At 43.2% G+C, this 24595-nt stretch overlaps 1 protein-coding gene across 1 annotated transcript; it reads right to left on the bottom strand.

Annotated features, from left to right (window-relative positions):
- Positions 1-2497: 2497 nt before the first annotated feature.
- Positions 2498-22675, bottom strand: LOC142251751 (uncharacterized). The gene is made up of 7 exons (XM_075324802.1): positions 22618-22675; positions 6289-14188; positions 5806-5868; positions 5310-5601; positions 5021-5240; positions 4835-4932; positions 2498-2554 (listed from the first exon to the last, which is right to left on the bottom strand). The coding sequence occupies exons 1-7, from the start codon at positions 22673-22675 to the stop codon at positions 2498-2500; spliced, it is 8688 nt and encodes a 2895-aa protein (XP_075180917.1).
- Positions 22676-24595: the final 1920 nt, after the last annotated feature.

Below are 24595 nucleotides of genomic sequence, written 5' to 3'. Positions count from 1 at the left end.
GCCCTATTCCAGCTTAGCAGCCCACTGGTGTGCCTGACAGGGTGTGGTGCAAGGTGTATCTAGGATTTGTGGATGCTGGTGGAGGCAGTACCACAAGATGGGGACCCAGAACCATGGGGGGGTTGAGTCCTGCACTGGGAGATAAAGAGCGTGCAGTACCCTGTGACGACCTGACTAGTCCAGGGGCATAACATTTCCTCCATGTAAGACTTTCATTCTCCATCTATATCAGTCTCTCTCTCCTCCCACTCCTCCATGTACGGTTCACATTCTCCATCTATATCAGTCCCTCTCTCATCCCCTCTCTTATGTACAGCTCACATTCTCCATCTATATCAGTCCCTCTCTCCTCCCCTCTTCTATGTACAGCTCACATTCTCCATCTATATCAGTCCCTCTCTCATCCACTCTCCTATGTACAGCTCACATTCTCCATCTATATCAGTCCCTCTCTCCTCCCCTCTTCTATGTACAGCTCACATTCTCCATCTATATCAGTCCCTCTCTCCTCCCCTCTTCTATGTACTGCGCTCATGCTCTTTTCACATTCTTATACCACAAAGATCATTTCACTCCCACCGTACAACACAAGAGACACTCTCACAAATCACTTAACCTTCTGTTCACTCTCTAATTTCCTACTCCTAGTCGCAGGAGATATCTCCCCTAACCCAGGCCCTTTTTGCGTGCCTTCTGTCTCCGTTAACTGTGCCCTCTAGAACCCATAGTCAGTAGGTAAATTCTCCTACATCCATGACCTTTTCTTTACAATCTCCCTTGCCCTCGTGCCTTACAGTTCTCCATAAAACTTTAGTAGTGGGAAAGTCTGTATTTACTGAAGACACATTTTACCTGTGAAGTGGGAATTTTGAGAATGAAAGATCAGTCCAAGTGTAGAAAGAAGTGGATTTTTCTGACAAGATATTACAAAGTTTCTTATTGTTACATGTACTATTGATGTATGCAAAAAAAAACCAAAACAAAATTAAAACAATTATTACTTTTACATTTTTTTACATTTTAGCTACATTTGCCTTCTGCTTTTATGGTTCATCTTCCAGTGGAGTATAGAAAGGCTAACCCATGGAGCTGTGCACTTGTTGGATGATTTGGGCGAGGAGGTCACCATGTTCTTTGACGGAACGTTAACCATTGTCACTATATACATTGTGTAATTCTACTAGTAGAATGTTGACACCTAAATATCCAGGTCTATTTTATATACAACTCACATGCGCCCTGATCCATCCAGACCTTGTTGGTTTTTAACCTTTAAGTTGTCACGAAGAAACACCCATTCTGTGTATTATAATGGCTATGAGTGGTACAGTTTAATGAAACATTTAAGAATAGATATTCATAAAGAAACAATGTAAAACAAAAACTACATTTTGATTTTTTGCTAATATTTATGTAATTTTTTAAAATCTTTGTAGCCTCCATCAGCTTTTTGAAAGTTGGTGGAACCGCAATGGGTGCCACATGAGGCCAAACATTTGCCAAAAATAGCCAAATTTAATAGCTAGAGAACTCAAAGGTATTCTCCTGCTCCAGGAGGTAGGTGCCATAACTGCAGGCCCATCATGGAACTTTAGCCATCTGGGTGAACAAGGCTCCAAAGGAACCAGCGAAAAAGGGGATAATTGGTGCAAAAATCATGAAAATATAATGGAGAAGAGGCAAAAACACCAAGTCTTGCTGTCCTGACCTGAGGTGTTAGATCCTCTATCCCTTGTGCCCCGATGTTCTTCCTTTTGATCACGTTGGCCGATCATGTTACTTATACCATAAAATACATCACACATTCATTTTTGCATCATATAACATAATATGTAACATCTTTATTTATTTTACATAGCTGCTTTATAGGCATGTAACACATATACAATAAATATATAATATATATAGCAAAAGTATTCATGACATTATACACGCCACTCCCTGATTGGCTATGGTGCTGCCAGCAATACCACTACTGACCATCAGAGGCGCATTTTAATCAAATAATATTTAATGTAAATAACGTATATAATATATAATTATAACATGCTCTCCAGTGGTCCCCAGGATCCACCTTCACGTTGGCTCAATAATTCATTGCACCCTCACCACCTGGCCAAGCTCCTTGGGTTATATTTTAATAAACTATTAGGCAGTATTCCATATAATCATACAATGGGGGAATCTGCAAGATGTGGTGACCTACAAGGTTGACCAAACCTGGTTCACCAAAATATAAGAAGTCTATATCCCTTGATGTTCTAGTAAGAGACCAAAAAGCCAAGGTGCCATATAAGAAGCGCCAAACCTGCAACAATTAACTTCTTGTAAACTATGTGTTCTCTGGAGCCCCTATCACTAAATGTCATTCCTAGGCATACATCCACCACGGAATGATACCATGGTCCAACACATTGAACTAGTCCACCAATACTGTTTTTTTTCTTTCAGTAAAACATCCTTGAAGCTCATTTAAGAATATGGGATGTCCTCCTTGTTAGACGCTGATGTTGTAGCTTGTTCGACGACTCAGTCTTCTTAAACCCTCGACTGACTGTTTAAAGAAAGGAAAAAAATCATGTTAGTATTGTCCTATGGCTAATATTTTTTTTATAGTCAGTCTCCAGGCATCTAAAGATGTGCTGCAAACTGTTGTGCCTAAGTGGTACTTTTTGATTATTACTACATCACCTGGGGGATTATCAGTCCTTGCCTGCTAAGCAGGGGAGGGCACTATACTATTATCAGTCCTTGCCTGCTAATCAGGGGAAGGAACTATACTGTTATCAGCTATTACCTTCTAAGCAGGGGAGGGCACTATACTATTATCAGTTCTTGCCTGCTAAGCAGGGGAGGGCACTATACTATTATCAGTCCTTGCCTGCTAAGCAGGGGAGGGCACTATACTATTATCAGTCCTTGCCTGCTAAGCAGGGGAGGGCACAATACTATTATCAGTTCTTGCCTGCTAAGCAGGGGAGGGCGCAATACTATTATCAGTTCTTGCCTGCTAAGCAGGGGAGGGCACTATACTATTATCAGTCATTGCCTGCTAAGCAGGGGAGGGCACAATACTATTATCAGTCCTTGCCTGCTAAGCAGGGGAGGGCACTATACTATTATCAGCCATTACCTTCTAAGCAGGGGAGGGCACTATACTATTATCAGTCCTTGCCTGCTGAGCAGGGGAGGGCACTATACCATTATCAGTCCTTGCCTGCTGAGCATGAGAGGGCACTTTTCTATAATCAGTCCTTGTGTGCTCAGCAGGGAAGGGTCTTTATTATCAGTCATGGCCTGCTCTGCAGGAAATATCATTTTATCATTATCAGTTCTTGCCTGCTAAACAGGGGAGGGCACTATACTATTAGCAGTCCTTGCCTGTAAAGCAGGGGAGTGCACTATACTTTTATCAGACATTACCTTCTAAGCAGGGGAGGGCACTATACTATTATCAGTCCTTACCTGCTAAGCAGGGGAAGGAACTATATTGTTATCAGTACTTGCATGCTGGGCAGGGGGACCTTTAATTATGATTAGTCCTTGCCTGCTAAGCAAGGGAAGGAACTACACCATAATCAGTATTTACCTGCTGAGCAGGGGAGGGCATTTTTCTATTATAAGTCCTTGCTTGCTAAGCAGGGGAGGGCACTATACCATTATCAGTCCTTGCCTGCTGAGCATGAGGGCACTTTTCTATAATCAGTCCTTGTGTGCTCATCAGGGAAGTGTATTTATTATCAGTCATGGCCTGCTCTGCAGGGAATGTCATTTTATCATTATCAGTACTTGCCTGCTGAGCAGGGGAGGGCACATTGCTATTGTTAGAACATACCTGTTCAGCAAGGGAGCACACTTTACTATTATCACTCCTTGCTTACTGAGCAGGGGAAGGAACTATAGCATTACCAGTCTTTGCCTGTTGAGCAGAGGGGGGCACTTTTTATTATCAGTCCTTGCCTTCTAAGCAGGGAAGGGCACTATACCATTATCAGTACTCGCCTACTGAGAAGGGGAGGGCACTTTACTATTATAACACCTAGCTTATTCAGCAGGGGAGGACACTTTACCATTATCAGTCCTTGCTTGTAGACCAGGGGCAGGTCTTTAACTATTATCAGTCTTGGCTTATTCAGCAGGGGAGGATACTTTACTATTATCACTCCTTGCTTACTGAGCTGGGGCGGACCTTTAACTATTATCAGTCTTTACCTATTCAGCAGGGGAGGACACTTTACTATTATTACTCCTTGCTTGCTGAGAAGGGGTGGGCCTTTAACTATTATCAGTATTTACCTATTCAGCAGGGGAGGATACTTTACTATTATCACTCCTTGCTTACTGAGCAGGGGCGGACCTTTAACTATTATCAGTCTTTACCTATTCAGCAGGGGAGGACACTTTACTATTATTACTCCTTGCTTGCTGAGAAGGGGTGGGCCTTTAACTATTATCAGTATTTACCTACTCAGCAGGGGGGGGCACTTTACCATTATCAGTCCTTGCTTGTAGAGCAGGGGCGGGTCTTTAACTATTATCAGTCTTTACCTATTCAGCAGGGGAGGACACTTTACCATTATCAGTCCTTGCTTGTAGAGCAGGGGAGGGCACTTTACGACTCTGAGCCAATTAGATTTCTCCCAACTTTAGTACCCCTCCTGATTCATTGTATGCAGTTTCACAGACTCAAAGAGAAACTACAACACTCCTTCTCTTTCTTCCCACCTACATTGGTAGATGTTTTTTAGGATAGGTGAAATTTTAAATTAGCTGTTTGGGACTGGTACATGAGGAACATTTATCTTTAGAGTAAACAAGAAGGACAAAAACTTACCCCACAGATTGTGCTTATGATTGCCACTGTACCAAGGATGACACCAAGACATATTAGGATGATGCCCCACATGGGAATAACGTTGGTTGAGGGAGAAGCTGTAATCAGAAATAGAAAGAAAGATACAATTATACCATCTCACAATTTTAATTTCTCTGCGTTATTGTACTACCACAATCCACTTACCCAAAGTTGATCCTATGGATGTGTTTGAACTTGTGGAAACTTTGGTTATTGTTGAGGTTGCACTTGTTGGTTGTTGGTTGGCACCACTGGAAGACACTACTGTATTGGTGGTTTGTGGCTTTACACTTGTTGTAGTGCTGACAGTGCTGCTACTACTAGTAGTTATACCAGATGTAAGCGTCGTTGTTGGGTTAGAAGCAATGGCACTGCTAGAAGATGGCTGGCTAGTAGTGGTTACATTACTGAGTGATGTTTGTCCACTTACAGCCTCCGTATTAGATGGTATCACTGTTGATTTACTTGTTGAAGGACTAATAGTAGAAAAAGATGTGGACGTCTTAGTAGTTGACAAAATAGTTGATTGACTATTAGTATTCTGGCTAATAATTGAAGTGGAGAAGATCGTGGCTGGTTTGATTGATGACAAAGATATGGTTGAAGCAGTAGAAGACGCTGTTGAATCATTGGTAGAAGGTGCATTACCGCTGGTGGTTGTGGTGACTGTGCTGATCGGGGTTTGGTTTGCCATAGTCGTCATACTTGAGGAAGCCCCATTGTTAGAATTGGAGGGATTTTGACTACTACCAGTCATAGACGTTGTCACAGTGCTGATAAAAGATGGGTTGGTGGTAGTAAGTCTTTGGCTACTCAATGTATTACTGGTCGACCCAGATGTACTTGATGTTGAGTTGCTAGAGGTCAAAATAGTTGACAGACTTACAGTACTGTTAGTGGTAGACATGGATGTACTTGATGTTGAGGTGCTAGAGGCCAAAATAGTTGACAGACTTACAGTGCTGTTAGTGGTAGATGATGGCACAGTACTCGTTGATGTATCAGTGAAGATAGTTGAAGATGTAGAAGTTCTCATTGTTGCATATGTATGAGATGTTGAACCATTGGTTGAGTTTTCAGAAGATGGTGCAGTAATTATAGTTGTGGAGTGTTCAATATTAGATGCAGTTGATGAAAATGTCACTGTCTCAGGTGAAGTTGGTCTTGTAGTGATCAATGTAGTTGAAGTAAGTGGAGTACTATAAGTGGTAGAGTTATGGGCACTGTCAGGTATAGAAGATGACACAGCACTCTTTGAAGTCGTATTTGTACTGGTTATTGCAGCTGAAGCAGTAGAAGTAATAGAAGGTTTTGTGGTGGTTGTGGTGGTTGCATTAATATGAGAAGTTGTGGAATTGGCTGAGTTTGTTGATGGACTGACAGAAGTAGAAGATACAACGGTACTTATGGAAGAAATGTTCTGACTATTGGATGTTATTGATGGAGATATTGCTGTTTGGGGTGGAGTTGTCTTTGTAGTGCTCAAAGTAGTTGACGTAGCTGGAGTGGTAGAATTCTGGGTTCTGTCTAATATAGAAGACGATGACACAGTAATTTTTGAAGCTGTATTTGTACTAGTTATAGCAGCCGAAGCAGTAGAATTAGCAGAAGATTTTGTTGTGGTGGTTGCAGTAGTAAGAGAAGTTGTTGCATTTGAGAAGACAGTAGTAGAAGACGGTACAGTATTTATGGTTGAAGAATTGTTAATATTGGATGTGGTAGATGGAAATATTGGTGTCCCAGTTGAGGTTGACTTTGTATTGGCCAAAGTAGTTGAGGCAGCTAGAGTAATATTAGTAGAGGGCTTCTGAGTACTAACTACTATTGATGAAGTTGTGTTTGTACTGGGTATAGCAGCTGAAGCAGTAGAATTAGTAGGTTTTGTTGTGGTGGTTGCAGTAGTAAGAGAAGTTGTTGAAATCGATGAGTTTGCTGTTGGACTTACGGAAGTAGAAGACGGTACAGTATTTATGGTTGAAGAATTTTTAATATTGGATGTGGTAGATGGAAACGTTGCTGTCCCAGTTGAAGTTGACTTTGTAGTGGCCAAAGTAGTTGAGGTAGCAAGACTAATATTAGTGGAGAGATTCTGAGTACTAACTACTATCGATGAAGTTGTGTTTGTACTGGTTAGAGTAGTTGTGGTGTTAGTAGAAGGTTGCACAGTGAGGCTTGGAGTAGTATGTGATGTGACACCGGTTGAGGCTACCAGTGTGCTGGGTGACACAGTAGACAATAGAGTGCTCTTGGATGAAATCGGAGATATTGATTCAATGGATGAAGGTATCATAGTGCTGGTGTAAACTACACTATTATTAGTAGTAGGATTCTCTGTACTTTTAGCAGTTGTGGATGATACCATGGTATTTATTGGAGTTGTATTTGTGCTGGCTATAGTACTAGCAACACTAGACAATCTAGTTGTGATGATTGAAGAAGTCTGGGTGGAGAACCCTGTGGTGGACCTACTGTTGGATGTTGAATTAGTTGGGGAAGGTAATGAGGCTGTGGTATTATTAGTCCTAGGATTATGGGTGGTGCTTCCTGTGGTAGATATATTGCTTGAAGTTAGATTGGTTGGAGAAGGGGAAGTAGAGTAGGCAGTAGAGAAAACTCCACTATTTGTAGTTGAATTGGATACTGCACTAGAGGATAACAAACTGTTAGTTGATGACTGGGGAATGGTTCCCAAACTTGAGGTAAGTATAGCGCTGGTAATAGTAGACCCTGAAGGACTACTTGTCCCTGTAATAGTTGTAGATGATATCCCACTTGTCCCAGTTACTGCACTGGAAGATGTCAGAGTGTTGGCTGATGATTGGCTACTTGTTCCAGTATTTAAAGGTGGGGTACTGCTTGCAAAATTAGTAGTTCCTGCTGCCAAAGTAGATGTTGGGTTACTAGTGCCAGAATTAGTTGATGTGCTGCTAAGTGAAGTTTTGCTACTTGTTGACAATGTCATCCCAGTTGGAGGTTGGCTGTTGGTTACGGTACTTGATGTTGACGAAGTTTGGCTCACAACTGATTGGCTGCTGGCACTTTGGCTTGATGGTTGCACAACTGTTGCAGATGTTGAACTGGAAGATGTCAGAGTATTGGCTGATGCTTGGCTACTTGTTCCAGTATGTGAGGTTTGTGCGCTGCTTGCAAAATTAGTAATTCCTGTACTTACAGCTGCAGTATTGCTGGTGACAGTAGTGAACAGTGTTATGACACTGCTGGATGATGGCTTGCTACTAGCTGCGGAGGTAGAAGTTATTGCTGAGTTACTCTCTGGTTGACTGTTTGTGATGGATGATCCAGTACTGCTTACTTGAGTCGACTGTGGAATGGTTCCCAAAGTTGAAGTAAGAATAGTACTGGTACTGATTGACACAAGAGGACTACTTGTCCCTTTAATAGCTGTAGACGATATCCCACTGGTTCCAAGTATAGCATTGGAAGTTGTCAGAGAGTTGGTTGATGGTTGGATACTTGTTCCAGTATTTGAAGTTGGAAGGCTACTAGTGTTAAACACAAGATGGCTACTTGTCCCTGTAATAGCTGTAGATAATATTCCAGTTGAGATAATTGGCGAGCTGTTGATATTTGCAGTTGAAAAAGTAATGGGATTGCTAGAAGCTGGCTGACTAGTAGTGACTCCATTACTGAGTGATGTTGTTTGGCCACTTACAGCAGAGCTAGAAAGTGTCTGTGGTTTGGTTGATGATGCTTGACTACTGATTACAATATTTGAAGTTATGGATGATTGTCCTTGAATTACTGTAATTGAAGATGGAAAAGTACTACTGGTAGATGGAGGGATACTAGACCCACTGGCAGGAGCTGTGGTACTGGAAGATGTTTGTCCGCTTATGGAAACACTAGAGAATGTTGGTGAGTTGGTTGTTGGTGGCTGACTGCTGGTTTGAACATTTGATGTTGATAGTATGGTAGTTACAGTTGATTGTATATGTGTTCCGGCACTGGAAGAAGTGGCAATATTACTCGAAGATAGAGGGATACTAGATCCACTGGCAGCAAGTGTGGTAATGGAAGATGTTTGGCCACTTATGGAAACACTAGAGGATGTTGGTGAGTTGGTTACTGGTGGCTGACTGCTGGTTTGACTATTTGATGTTGATGGTATGGTAGTTACCGTTGATTGTATATGTGTTCCGGCACTGGAAGAAGTGATGATATTGCTAGAAGATGTCTGGATACTAGATCCACTGGCAGGAGCTGTGGTATTGGAAGATGTTTGGCCACTTATGGAAACAATAGAGGATGTTGGTGAGTTGGTTGTTGTTGGCTGACTGCTGGTATGAACATTTGATGTTGATGGTATGGTAGTTACCGTTGATTGTATATGTGTTCTGGCACTGGAAGAAGTGATGATATTGCTAGAAGATGTCTGGATACTAGATCCACTGGCAGGAGCTGTGGTATTGGAAGATGATTGGCCACTTATGGAAACACTAGAGGATGTTGGGGAGTTGGTTGTTGTTGGCTGACTGCTGGTTTGAACATTTGATGTTGATGGTATGGTAGTTACCGTTGATTGTATATGTGTTCCGGCATTGGAAGAAGTGATGAAATTGCTAGAAGATGGAGGGATACTAGATCCACTGGCAGGAGCTGTGGTATTGGAAGATGATTGGCCACTTATGGAAACACTAGAGGATGTTGGGGAGTTGGTTGTTGTTGGCTGACTGCTGGTTTGAACATTTGATGTTGATGGTATGGTAGTTACCGTTGATTGTATATGTGTTCCGGCATTGGAAGAAGTGATGATATTGCTAGAAGATGGAGGGATACTAGATCCACTGGCAGGAGCTGTGGTACTGGAAGATGTTTGGCCACTTATGGAAACACTAGAGGATGTTGGGGAGTTGGTTGTTGTTGGCTGACTGCTGGTTTGAACATTTGATGTTGATGGTATGGTAGTTACAGTTGATTGTATAGGTGTTCCGGCACTGGAAGTAGTGACGATATTGCTAGAAGATGGGGGGATACTAGATCCACTGGAAGGAACTGTGGTACTGGAAGATGTTTGGCCACTTATGGAAACACTAGAGGATGTTGGGGAGTTGGTTGTTGTTGGCTGACTGCTGGTTTGAACATTTGATGTTGATGGTATGGTAGTTACCGTTGATTGTATATGTGTTCCGGCATTGGAAGAAGTGATGATATTGCTAGAAGATGGAGGGATACTAGATCCACTGGCAGGAGCTGTGGTACTGGGAGATGTTTGGCCACTTATGGAAACACTAGAGGATGTTGGGGAGTTGGTTGTTGTTGGCTGACTGCTGGTTTGAACATATGAAGTTGATGGCATGGTAGTTACAGTTGATTGTATAGGTGTTCCGGCACTGGAAGTAGTGACGATATTGCTAGAAGATGGGGGGATACTAGATCCACTGGAAGGAGCTGTGGTAATGGAAGATGTTTGGCCACTTATGGAAACAATAGAGGATGTTGGTGAGTTGGTTGTTGTTGGCTGACTGCTGGTATGAACATTTGATGTTGATGGTATGGTAGTTACCGTTGATTGTATATGTGTTCCGGCACTGGAAGAAGTGATGATATTGCTAAAAGATGTCTGGATACTAGATCCACTGGCAGGAGCTGTGGTACTGGAAGATGATTGGCCACTTATGGAAACACTAGAGGATGTTGGGGAGTTGGTTGTTGTTGGCTGACTGCTGGTTTGAACATTTGATGTTGATGGTATGGTAGTTACCGTTGATTGTATATGTGTTCCGGCTTTGGAAGAAGTGATGATATTGCTAGAAGATGGAGGGATACTAGATCCACTGTCAGGAGCTGTGGTACTGGAGGATGTTTGGCCACTTATGGAAACACTAGAGGATGTTGGGGAGTTGGTTGTTGTTGGCTGACTGCTGGTTTGAACATTTGATGTTGATGGTATGGTAGTTACAGTTGATTGTATAGGTGTTCCGGCACTGGAAGTAGTGACGATATTGCTAGAAGATGGGGGGATACTAGATCCACTGGAAGGAGCTGTGGTACTGGAAGATGTTTGGCCACTTATGGAAACACTAGAGGATGTTGGGGAGTTGGTTGTTGTTGGCTGACTGCTGGTTTGAACATTTGATGTTGATGGTATGGTAATTACCGTTGATTGTATATGTATTCCGGCACTGGAAGAAGTGATGATATTGCTAGAAGATGGAGGGATACTAGATCCACTGCCAGGAGCTGTGGTACTGGAAGATGATTGGCCACTTATGGAAACACTAGAGGATGTTGGGGAGTTGGTTGTTGTTGGCTGACTGCTGGTTTGAACATTTGATGTTGATGGTATGGTAATTACCGTTGATTGTATATGTATTCCGGCACTGGAAGAAGTGATGATATTGCTAGAAGATGGAGGGATACTAGATCCACTGGCAGGAGCTGTGGTACTGGAAGATGTTTGGCCACTTATGTAAACACTAGAGGATGTTGGGGAGTTGGTTGTTGTTGGCTGACTGCTGGTTTGAACATTTGATGTTGATGGTATGGTAGTTACAGTTGATTGTATAGGTGTTCCGGCACTGGAAGTAGTGACGATATTGCTAGAAGATGGGGGGATACTAGATCCACTGGAAGGAGCTGTGGTACTGGAAGATGATTGGCCACTTATGGAAACACTAGAGGATGTTGGGGAGTTGGTTGTTGTTGGCTGACTGCTGGTTTGAACATTTGATATTGATGGTATGGTAGTTACCGTTGATTGTATATGTGTTCCGGCATTGGAAGAAGTGATGATATTGCTAGAAGATGGAGGGATACTAGATCCACTGGCAGGAGCTGTGGTACTGGAAGATGTTTGGCCACTTATGGAAACACTAGAGGATGTTGGGGAGTTGGTTGTTGTTGGCTGACTGCTGGTTTGAACATTTGATGTTGATGGTATGGTAGTTACAGTTGATTGTATAGGTGTTCCGGCACTGGAAGTAGTGACGATATTGCTAGAAGATGGGGGGATACTAGATCCACTGGAAGGAGCTGTGGATGTTTGGCCACTTATGGAAACACTAGAGGATGTTGGGGAGTTGGTTGATGTTGGTTGACTGCTGGTTTGAACATTTGATGTTGATGGTATGGTAGTTACCGTTGATTGTATATGTGTTCCGGCACTGGAAGAAGTGATGATATTGCTAGAAGATGGAGGGATACTAGATCCACTGGCAGGAGCTGTGGTACTGGAAGATGATTGGCCACTTATGGAAACACTAGAGGATGTTGGGGAGTTGGTTGTTGTTGGCTGACTGCTGGTTTGAACATTTGATGTTGATGGTATGGTAGTTACCGTTGATTGTATATGTGTTCCGGCATTGGAAGAAGTGATGATATTGCTAGAAGATGGAGGGATACTAGATCCACTGGAAGGAGCTGTGGTAATGGAAGATGTTTGGCCACTTATGGAAACAATAGAGGATGTTGGTGAGTTGGTTGTTGTTGGCTGACTGCTGGTTTGAACATTTGATGTTGATGGTATGGTAGTTACTGTTGATTGTATATGTGTTCTGGCACTGGAAGAAGTGATGATATTGCTAGAAGATGTCTGGATACTAGATCCACTGGCAGGAGCTGTGGTACTGGAAGATGATTGGCCACTTATGGAAACACTAGAGGATGTTGGTGAGTTGGTTGTTGTTGGCTGACTGCTGGTTTGAACATTTGATGTTGATGGTATGGTAGTTACCGTTGATTGTATATGTGTTCCGGCACTGGAAGTAGTGACGATATTGCTAGAAGATGGGGGGATACTAGATCCACTGGAAGGAGCTGTGGTAATGGAAGATGTTTGGCCACTTATGGAAACAATAGAGGATGTTGGTGAGTTGGTTGTTGTTGTTGGCTGACTGCTGGTTTGAACATTTGATGTTGATGGTATGGTAGTTACCGTTGATTGTATATGTGTTCCGGCACTGGAAGTAGTGACGATATTGCTAGAAGATGTCTGGATACTAGATCCACTGGCAGGAACTGTGGCACTGGAAAATGTTTGGCCACTTATGGAAACACTAGAGGATGTTGGGGAGTTGGTTGTTGTTGGCTGACTGCTGGTTTGAACATTTGATGTTGATGGTATGGTAGTTACCGTTGATTGTATATGTGTTCCGGCACCACTGGAAGAAGTGACAATATTACTAGAAGATGGAGGGATACTAGATCCACTGGCAGCAGCTGTGGTACTGGAAGATGTTTGGCCACTTATGGAAACACTAGAGGATGTTGGGGAGTTGGTTGTTGGTGGCTGACTGCTGGTTTGAACATTTGATGTTGATGATATGGTAGTTACCGTTGATTGTATATGTGTTCCAGCACTGGAAGAAGTGGCAATATTACTAGAAGATGGAGGGATACTAGATCCACTGGCAGGAGCTGTGGTACTGGAAGATGTATGGACACTTGTGGACGTACTTGACAATGTGGGTTGATTGGTTGTTGGTATCTGATTACTGATTACAGGTAGTGATGCTGCTGGGCTGCCAGTAACAGTTGAAGATGTGTAGATAGTAGAAGATGGCAGCTTACTAGTTCCACTTGATGTAACAACATTACTCGATGATAACTGACTACTAGTTTCTGTAGTAACACCTGAGCTGCTGGATGTAGTCTGACCACTGGAAGATGTTGGAGCGTAACTTGTTTCACTGCTTGAATGTAAAGTGGATGGAGAATTTGGGGAACTGAAGGCTCCAGTTGAAGATGTTTGTGTTGTAGGTACAATACTGGATGATGAAGCTATTGGTGTACTACTGGTCTCTTGACTGGCTGAAGATGCATTGTTTGTGGTGGACAGGATTTTGGTACTGGTTGCTCCTGTAGTTGATTGCTGATTTGTGTCAGGTGTAGATATGGGCTGGCTAGTTGGCCCAGTATCAATGGTTCCTGCAGTGTTTGATGGTGTAAGTGCTGTGCTTATTGCACCTGTAGTAGGATTAGTCGTACTTGAAGTGACTGATGAGTAAGGGGATGTACTACTCACTCCCGTGGTGGATGTAGTAGATGTAGTCTCAGTGGTAATCGTGGACGTTCTGGTCACAGTAGTGGATGTAGTTGGAGAATTGCTGGTTACAGATGGCTTAGTGCTGGTTGTAGTGCTGGTTACAGTTGGCTTAGTGCTGGTTGTGGTGCTGGTTGTGGTGCTGGTTGTGGTGCTGGTTGAGGTTCTTGACGTTACCGCTGTACTCGAGACTGTTGAAGTACTCGGTGCAGTCGTTGGCTTTGTCAGATTTGATATCTGCTTTATTAAATTTGCAATGGCTTGAGCAATTGCAGCGATAATATTTTGTAATGTTGAAAGAAATGAATTTGCCTGTGCTTCAACAGGGGGCACTATGAGAGAAACAAATAAGCATTATTAGTAAGTATTATAGAACGTATGTTGGGTTTGGTTGAGTGTCCCCTAAGTTACTAGAGTCAAATTGTGGGTATTGCTAGTGATGGGCGAGTGTACTCAATGGACTCGACTGAGTAGCGCCATGCCCGTTATTTCACGGCTGTTTTTCAGACACTAAACATACAGAAATTGCCTTCAAATCATGGTAATGCCATAGCAATGTTGGCTACTGCCATTACAGTGATTGCCTGGCCGCATTGTATCATGGATTTTTATATGAGCCCCGGAGTTGCGATGCTCGGTACCTGCTAGCTCCAGGTACCAGGTTTTCATGGTACAGAAACAGAAAAAAATATTTAATTCCATACTTTTCTGAAGATGGTGCTCTACTGTATTGCACTGATGTTCCTGGGCTCGTGGAAAAAGTGAGAAGAATGTAAATGAGGAATTTTACATACCTGGGTAATAAAAAGAAATGGTGTGGGGTCCCCCCGATTTTTGATAACCAGCCAAGGTAAAGCTTTCTGTGGGCTGGGTTAGTAATGTGGATGTCTGATATACACTTCTCCATTATTAACCCCTTTTTTTGATGGCAGTTGACAATTCACAGCTGACATCAAGCCCCAAAAATATTACCTCAATTGCCAACGCACCAGGGAAATCAGGGAAGAGCCGGGCAAAGCTGCAGAATTGGCGCAACTAGAGGATGCGTCAATTCTAGAGCGGCTGTGGGCTGCTTTTTTTAGTCTGGGAAGGGCCAAATAACCATGGACAATCCCAGCCTGAGATCAGCCCGCACAGCTGTCTGCTTTACCTGTTTATCAAAAATGGGGGGGACCCCACCCTTTTTTAAAAATAAATAAATAAATAATTTAATTTTCACTTTCCAGCAGTGACCTGGGTGTCAATTCAGCGATTTTCCTGCCCCCCCCCCCTCCGCCTCCCTAGGGAGTTCTGCAGAAAAAATGCTGTGAAAATGACAAAAATAGGTAAATTTTAGAGCCATCTCATGTTGTTCAAAGTTTTTATGACTTTTCACAGTTTTTTTTACAGCAGACTTTTGGTATAATAGCTTTGATAAATCGGGTCAATGACTTTGAAAGCCCCCAGTAAAGTGCTGATCTGGGACCATGACATTGCACTAACCTAACCTTACTTGATGTAAGGGTCTGCATAAACCATTTCTATTGAAGTGGTCGTATTGTTTATCATAATTAATGTCCCATTCTACGAAAGTCTTTTCCCACCGACGTCATGGGCTTCCTACAACTGAATGTAATGTATCCATATGATCCATTTAGTAATAAATCCTACTGGATCTCAATGAGGGATAATGGGTTTGTCAGTGTAACGCCTGTCTGGATCAACAGACTCAGATGGGATATAATGGACAGGCTAGAGAGAAGCCCCTCACCAAGCAGGACCCCCAGAACCCTGAAACCCTTTAACCCCTATACAGGGATTTGGAATTACACAGGGCCCTGGTGATCCCTACCTGTGGGAGGCTGCAGTCCGATCAGAGTAGTCGTTAGGCAGGGTCAAACCAGGAATAGCAGAACAGGGACAGTATCGGCAGACAAGGACGTAATCAGAAAACGTAGCAGAGGTCACATCCGGATCGGGCAGCGAGGTACATAAACAGCAGGCAGGAGGGTAGTCAGAAAACACGCAGAAGTCAGCACACAGGAATCACAAAACAGAATAGGATGGACCAGGAGCCAGGAAATCAGAACTATCTCTGGCAGAGGTCAGCAGACAAAAGGGGAACTAAGAAGGGTGTGGTGTCTTCCCATTGGCTGTAGCTGAATGATGGTACTTCAGCTGGAAGACACACGCCACCTACAGTCAGCCAGTGGTACTGCAGATCCCAAGATAACCCAGCCCAGTGGATGATCGGAGCCTGCGCCCACCGGTGCCGCTGGCATCGACTCCCCTCCCATCACCAGCACCATCCACGGCAGGAACACGGCGTCGCCTGGTGATCGGAGCAGAAGTCGCTGGAGCAGACTCCGGTGGTGACGTAACAGTCAGGTTTCAGTTTTTCTTTATTGGATAGATCAGAGCAGTGTACTTTGTTATTCTGCTCATCAGAAGTAATGGAATCAGGATGCCAGTGGGACCGGAGCATGAAGTCATGCATATACCAGTCATGTGGTCCATCCAGTGACACATTGTAGGTAATGCTATACATTCACATTTATATAGCCCTTAACCAACAACCTATAGAAAGCTGATAAGGCAGGTAAACAAGGTGAGATGTAATCAGGCGTGACACTCTTTGTTACACATAATGTATGGCCTCCGATATTTGCACTATGAGGTCGCTAACTGTAGATAACCGATGAATGGTTGCGGAATGCTGATACCCGCCAAACAAGGAGATCATTGCTACCGGGGTATCCAAGGAGCCGCACACACATTCTACTTTGTTGTTTCACTATTTGTAAATAATCAGAAGAATAAAACAAAAGTTTCCTTTTTGGCCCTGGTTCCATCAAAACAGTAACTACAAACCGTCTCTTTGATGACAGAATACATGCCGAGCACCCGAGCATGTTAGTGCCCGCTCATCACTAGTTACGAGTACCGAGCACCCGAGCATGTTAGTGCCCGCTCATCACTAGTTACCAGTACTGAGCCCCCGAGCATGGTAGTTCCCGCTCATCACTAGTTACGAGTACTGAGCACCCGAGCATGGTAGTGCCCGCTCATCACTAGTTACCAGTACTGAGCACCCGAGCATGGTAGTGCCCGCTCATCACTAGTTACCAGTACTGAGCACCCGAGCATGGTAGTGCCCGCTCATCACTAGTTACGAGTACTGAGCACCCGAGCATGGTAGTGTCCGCTCATCACTAGTTACGAGTACTGAGCACCTGAGCATGGTAGTGCCCGCTCATCACTAGTTACGAGTACTGAGCACCCGAGCATGGTAGTGCCCGCTCATCACTAGTTACCAGTACTGAGCACCCGAGCATGGTAGTGCCCGCTCATCACTAGTTACCAGTACTGAGCACCCGAGCATGGTAGTGCCCGCTCATCACTAGTTACGAGTACTGAGCACCCGAGCATGGTAGTGTCCGCTCATCACTAGTTACGAGTTCTGAGCACCCGAGCATGGTAGTGCCCGCTTATCACTAGTTACGAGTACCGAGCACCCGAGCATGGTAGTGCCCGCTCATCACTAGTTACGAGTACTGAGCACCCGAGCATGGTAGTGCCCGCTCATCACTAGTTACGAGTACCGAGCACCCGAGCATGGTAGTGCCCAGTCATCACTAGTTACCAGTACTGAGCCCCCGAGCATGGTAGTACCCGCTCATCACTAGTTATGAGTACTGAGCACCTGAGCATGGTAGTGCCCGCTCATCACTAGTTACCAGTACTGAGCACCCGAGCATGGTAGTGCCCGCTCATCACTAGTTACGAGTACTGAGCACCTGAGCATGGTAGTGCCCGCTCATCACTAGTTACCAGTGCTGAGCACCCGAGCATGGTAGTGCCCGCTCATCACTAGTTACCAGTACTGAGCACCCGAGCATGGTAGTGCCCCCTCATCACTAGTTACCAGTACTGAGCACCCGAGCATGGTAGTGCCCACTCATCACTAGTTACGAGTACCGAGCACCCGAGCATGGTAGTGCCCGCTCATCACTAGTTACCAGTACTGAGCACCCGAGCATGGTAGTGCCCACTCATCACTAGTTACCAGTACTGAGCACCTGAGCATGGTAGTGCCCGCTCATCACTAGTTACCAGTACCGAGCACCCGAGCATGGTAGTGCCCGCTCATCACTAGTTACCAGTACTGAGCACCCGAGCATGGTAGTGCCCGCTCATCACTAGTTACCAGTACTGAGCACCCGAGCATGGTAGTGCCCGCTCATCACTAGTTACGAGTACTGAGCACCTGAGCATGGTAGTGCCCGCTCATCACTAGTTACCAGTGCTGAGCACCCGAGCATGGTAGTGCCCCCTCATCACTAGTTACCAGTACTGAGCACCCGAGCATGGTAGTGCCCGCTCATCACTAGTTACCAGTACTGAGCACCCGAGCATGGTAGTGCCCCCTCATCACTAGTTACCAGTACTGAGCACCCGAGCATGGTAGTGCCCCCTCATCACTAGTTACCAGTACTGAGCACCCGAGCATGGTAGTGCCCACTCATCACTAGTTACCAGTACTGAGCACCCGAGCATGGTAGTGCCCGCTCATCACTAGCTACCAGTACAGAGCACCTGAGCATGGTAGTGCCCACTCATCACTAGTTACCAGTACCGAGCACCCGAGCATGGTAGTGCCCACTCATCACTAGTTACCAGTACTGAGCACCCGAGCATGGTAGTGCCCGCTCATCACTAGTTACGGGTACTGAGCACCTGAGCATGGTAGTGCCCGCTCATCACTAGTTACGGGTACTGAGCACCTGAGCATGGTAGTGCCCGCTCATCACTAGTTACCAGTGCTGAGCACCCGAGCATGGTAGTGCCCGCTCATCACTAGTTACCAGTACTGAGCACCCGAGCATGGTAGTGCCCCCTCATCACTAGTTACCAGTACTGAGCACCCGAGCATGGTAGTGCCCGCTCATCACTAGTTACCAGTACTGAGCACCCGAGCATGGTAGTGCCCGCTCATCACTAGTTACCAGTACTGAGCACCTGAGCATGGTAGTGCCCGCTCATCACTAGTTACCAGTACTGAGCACCCGAGCATGGTAGTGCCCGCTCATCACTAGTTACCAGTACTGAGCACCCGAGCATGGTAGTGCCCGCTCATCACTAGTTACCAGTACTGAGCACCCGAGCATGGTAGTGCCCGCTCATCACTAGTTACCAGTACTGAGCACCTGAGCATGGTAGTGCCCGCTCATCACTAGTTACCAGTACTGAGCACCTGAGCATGGTAGTGCCCGCTCATCACTAGTTACGAGTTCTGAGCACCCGAGCATGGTAGTGCCCCCTCATCACTAGTTACCAGTACTGAGCACCCGAGCATGGTAGTGCCCGCTCATCACTAGTTACCAGTACTGAGCACCAGAGCATGGTAGTGACCGCTCATCACTAGTTACGAGTACCAAGCACCAGAGCATGGTAGTGACCGCTCATCACTAGTTACGAGTACTGTGCACCCGAGCATGGTAGTGCCCACTCATCACTAGTTACCAGTACTAAGCACCTGAGCATGGTAGTGCCCGCTCATCACTAGTTACCAGTACTGAGCACCCGAGCATGGTAGTGCCCGCTCATCACTAGTTACCAGTACTGAGCACCCGAGCATGGTAGTGCTCACTCATCACTAGTTACGAGTACTGAGCACCCGAGCATGGTAGTGTTCCCTCATCACTAGTTACCAGTACTGAGCACCCGAGCATGGTAGTGCCCGCTCATCACTAGTTACCAGTACTGAGCACCCGAGCATGGTAGTGCTCACTCATCACTAGTTACCAGTACTGAGCACCTGAGCATGGTAGTGTTCCCTCATCACTAGTTACCAGTACTGAGCACCCGAGCATAGTAGTGCCCGCTCATCACTAGTTACGAGTACCAAGCACCAGAGCATGGTAGTGCCCGCTCATCACTAGTTACGAGTACTGTGCACCCGAGCATGGTAGTGCCCACTCATCACTAGTTACCAGTACTAAGCACCTGAGCATGGTAGTGCCCGCTCATCACTAGTTACCAGTACTGAGCCCCCGAGCATGGTAGTGCCCGCTCATCACTAGTTACCAGTACTGAGCACCCGAGCATGGTAGTGCTCGCTCATCAGTATTCACAATCATTGAGGCTAAGTTCACATTTCCGTTATTTTGTATCAGTCACATGCGTCGCTTGACGCATGTGACTGATGCGCTGTACAACGCTGTACAACGGATGACAAAGAACAGAATTCTTTGTTGGATTCCGGTGTGTGCGGGGGGCGGAGTTCGGGTGGGGGGGAGCCGAGCAGGGCCGTGGCACTGAGGACGTCAGTGCCGCAGGGACTGCAGGACAGGTGAGTGTGTGTGTGTGAGAGTGTGTGAGTGTGTGTGTGTGTGTGTGTATACACATGCTGAATGCGGGAGGGGGCGGAGCCGAGCGGGGGGCGGGGCCAGGTGCTGAGGATGTCAGTGGCAGTGCTGCGGTCTGCATGGCTGGGGACAGGTGAGTGAGTGAGTGAGTGTGAGTGTGTGTGTGTGCATGCGGAGTGCGGGAGGGGACGGAGCCGAGCGGGGGCGGGGCCAGATGTGGGTGTGCTTGTCTGCATGGCTGGGGACAGGTGTGTGTGTGTGTGTATACATACATGTGCGGATTGCGGGAGGGGGCGGGGCCGAGTGGGGGGCAGGGCCTCACCCTCAGCTTATTGATGGGATTTGATTAAATGGGTTGTCCACTTCAATACATGTATTTGGGGCTGAAAATATTTTTTTCAGTTGAGTTTCAGATTTTTTTTGCACTGTTTGTATTTTGTAGCGTCTGTGCTGCACTGTCTATTGCAGGCTGCAGAATGAGGTAACGGAGGATCTGTCAGTGAGCTCTCTTTAATCGTTTTTTCTGACCTACTCTAAGCTGTTTTATGACCAAAGACCATATCAAAGTTGAATGTATTGGAAAACAAAGAGCTTGTGAAAGCAAAATTTTAATGAAACTCAATTGCAAAAATGATTCTTAGCCCAAAATACATACATTTAAGGGGGGGAAAAAGACCCCAAAAGTGGACAGTCCCTTTAATGTCCTTTAGATCATCATTATTCAAGATCTGTTCAGTAACTTCGTGATCTGAGGCTTCATGAAGTGGCTATCACTTGTTACACCTGTGATTGTATAGCTATAAATCCTGGTATTTTCAGGGTCACTGTAACAGCCATATTGATTTCCACCAGATAGGAGTGCGATCATAGACATGCGGCCAAACATTGCTCTATGCATTGAGTGTGTGTGAAATATCAAGAATTGCTCCAGAATAAAACACCGGAAATTTTCATTTCCATTAAAAACCAGAAAAATATCTAAGGCTACAAAAAAGAAGGAAAAAAAATCATAAAAGTAAAATGAGTCCCTACCATGAAAATAAAAAAATAAACTATTATTACTATTATTATTATTATAAAATTTGAAATTATATAAAATAAGTAAACATAAGATAAACTTAACTAAGTACAAAAGTAAAAAAAAAAGTTAAATGTAATCTAAAAACGTAATATCAAACAATTTAATTCTATTTACTATATTATAATTAAATACAAAAATAAAATAAAATTAAAAAACACTGTATGATATAGAAAAGTGTAGTATGATAAAATAAAACATAATACAATATAAAATAAATATGACTGAAAAATGAAAAAAAACCAAAAAACAAAAATCAACAAACCAACGATACAGAGTTAAGTTCAATAAACCCTCTAATATAATAAATACACAAAAATATGAAAAAATAAAACATGATACAAAATCAAATTAATACAATTGAAAACTGGAAAAAAACAAACAAACCAAGAAAAGAGTTAGGTTCAATAAAACTTCTAATATTCTAATATTATATATATATATATATACTGCTCAAAAAAAGAAAAAAGAAAGGGGATGCTTAAACAAAGAAGTGGTATTTTGTTGCTTCTTTTATATTTTTGAGCAGCATATATATATATATATATATATATATATATATATATATATATATATATATATGTATGTATATATATATATATATATATATATATATATATATATAAATATATATAAATATATATATATATATATATATATGTAAATACAGTGTATATATATATATATATATATATATAATATTTATGTATATACATATATATGTGTATATATATATATATATATATATGTATATAAGTATATATAAAGAGATGGATATCCATCCATTGGGGTGCAATGTTAGTCCGCCTCCACGTGGTGCACCCTGGGTAACACTAAAGGACTAACAATCTTGATGACCAAACAATCAAATTATATCTAGATTTCCTGGTCAGTATATCTTACCTCATTAAATATATATATATATATATATATACATACACACACGGTACATATATAAAAAATATATATATACATACAGAAATAAAAAATAGTATATATTTATGTAAACATATATATATATATATATATATATATATGTATATATGTATACACACATATATATATAGATAGATATACATATCTACAGTATATATATATATATATATATTTTACATATATATATATATATATATATATAAAAAATACCATATATATATATACATATATATATATATATATATATATATATATATATATATATACACACATATAAATGTTATATATATATATATATATATATGTATATATATATAACATTTATATAAATATATAATGTAATGCACAATAACATAGAAGGTGATAGAATATAATAGATAAAGGGAAAGTTGTTTCTTACCGGTCAGTAACAGTACAATTCCCAGAATAATTGCTCGTGTGGTCCGCGCAGTATACATGGTGAATAAATATTAAATATAAGTATCGAACCAAATTAGAAAACAGCAAAGAAGTCACTTTGGCTCAAAAATAAATATCCAGTTAAGTCCTCCTGGAGATAATATGTCCAGAATATAGTCTCCTTCTCCCTTTCTAACTACATATATGTACACAACAGAGAATGCACACATATACACAGTATATATATATACATTAAGACATATAGAAGGAAGGGCGTGCTCCAAGGTGTGTGATCAGTGACCTCATACATGACAATCACAAGGTAACGTATGTGTTCCTTTGGGTCAGATATCTGGGTGCTAGGTGAGGGTGGAGTGTCTATATATAGACTGGATGGAGTTAGAGACAATTTGTCATTTAGGAAATCAGAGTAGCAGGAGTATGGAGGAAGCAAAATTTTTTAATTCCTTAAGACCTGTGTCATTAAAAAAAAAATCTTAAAATGTTCAAACTTACCGTAATTTTTTTTTCTATTTCTTAGACACGTACCGTACGGATGTAGAAGACACATAGTTGCCTTTCCACTCTTGGATGTTGGCGGTGAGGTAGAGCGGTGGATCATCACCAATTGGGGTCAACAGTTTTATGACATCTATAAATCAGGAAGTTGGTGGTCCTGCTCTTGAGACCCTAATGAATCCAGAGAATTGGGAAGTCCCCATCTTGATCACAAGTGATGGTTCATCTCCACTGAATTGGAGTTGTCTCCTTTCTGTAACACACTTTTGTGGGGTCAGACTTTTCATTAATGGTCACTTCGATGTTGAGGAACAGGACTTCCAGCTATGGACCACCCAATAATCTAACACTTGAGAACTCAAAGTTAATTTAAAGGGGCTATTCACTAATTTTATACATGAAAAATGTGCCTATGTTGGCCTTACAAAAAAAGCCCCTTATAACAAAGTAAGCCTCTCCGCACTGCTGCTCTTGGCCCTCACTGGTCTCCAGGCTTCCTTCTCCAGAAGGGAAGGTAATTTGCCCTCTGCAACCACTCAGCGGCCATTAATGTTTTGTCAGAGCAGGAAGAAGGAGCTAATCAGAGGAGACTAATCATTGGTTGCTAATGGAAAAAAAACCTTTTAATTTTGGTGTATGAAGATGTAGTTCGTGCATAACAGAGCTATGGAAATTTACATCTCCATCCACCAGCCAAAGGTATAAGGAAGTGAGAACTGTGCCAACAAAAGCAGAACCATGATACCAGAAGCAAGTGGCCAGAACCAACAGACTAGAGACAAGTGGCCAGAACCGAGAGACCAAAGACGAGTGGTCAGAACCAACAGAGCAGAGACAAGTGGCCAGAAAGAACAAAAATACCAAAGAGTGGCCAGAACCAAAACCAGATACCAGAGATGAGTGGTCAGAACCAAGAGACCAGAGATAAGTAGTCATATCCGAGAGACCAAAGATGAGTGGCCAGAACAACAGAGCAGAGAAAAATGGCCAGAAACAGAACCAAAATACTAGAGGAGAGTGGCCAGAACCAAAACCAAGATACCAGAGATGAGTACTAAGAACCAAGAGACCAGAGATGAGTTGTCATATCCGAGAGACCAAAGATGAGTGGCCAGAACTAACAGAGCAGAGAAAAGTGGCCAGAAACAGAACCGAGATACCAGAGAATAGTGGCCAGAACAAAGATACCAGAGATGAGTGGCCAGAAGTAAGAGACCAGAGATGAGTGGCCAAAACTGAGACACCAGACAAAAGTGGCCAGAACCAAGATACCAGAAAGAAGTGGTCAGAACCAGAACAGAGATACAAGACAAGAATGGCCAGAATTGAGATACCAGAGAAGAGTGGCCAGAACCAAAACCAAGAGACCAGAAATGAGAGGCCAGTACCAGAACTGAGATACCAGAGATGAGTGGACAGAACAAGAGCCAAGAGACCCAGATGAGTGACCAGAAACAAAA

This window comes from Anomaloglossus baeobatrachus, chromosome 9 (genome assembly GCF_048569485.1).
Source record: "Anomaloglossus baeobatrachus isolate aAnoBae1 chromosome 9, aAnoBae1.hap1, whole genome shotgun sequence".
NCBI lineage: Eukaryota > Metazoa > Chordata > Amphibia > Anura > Aromobatidae > Anomaloglossus > Anomaloglossus baeobatrachus.
This window is presented reverse-complemented; position numbering and strand designations above follow the sequence as displayed.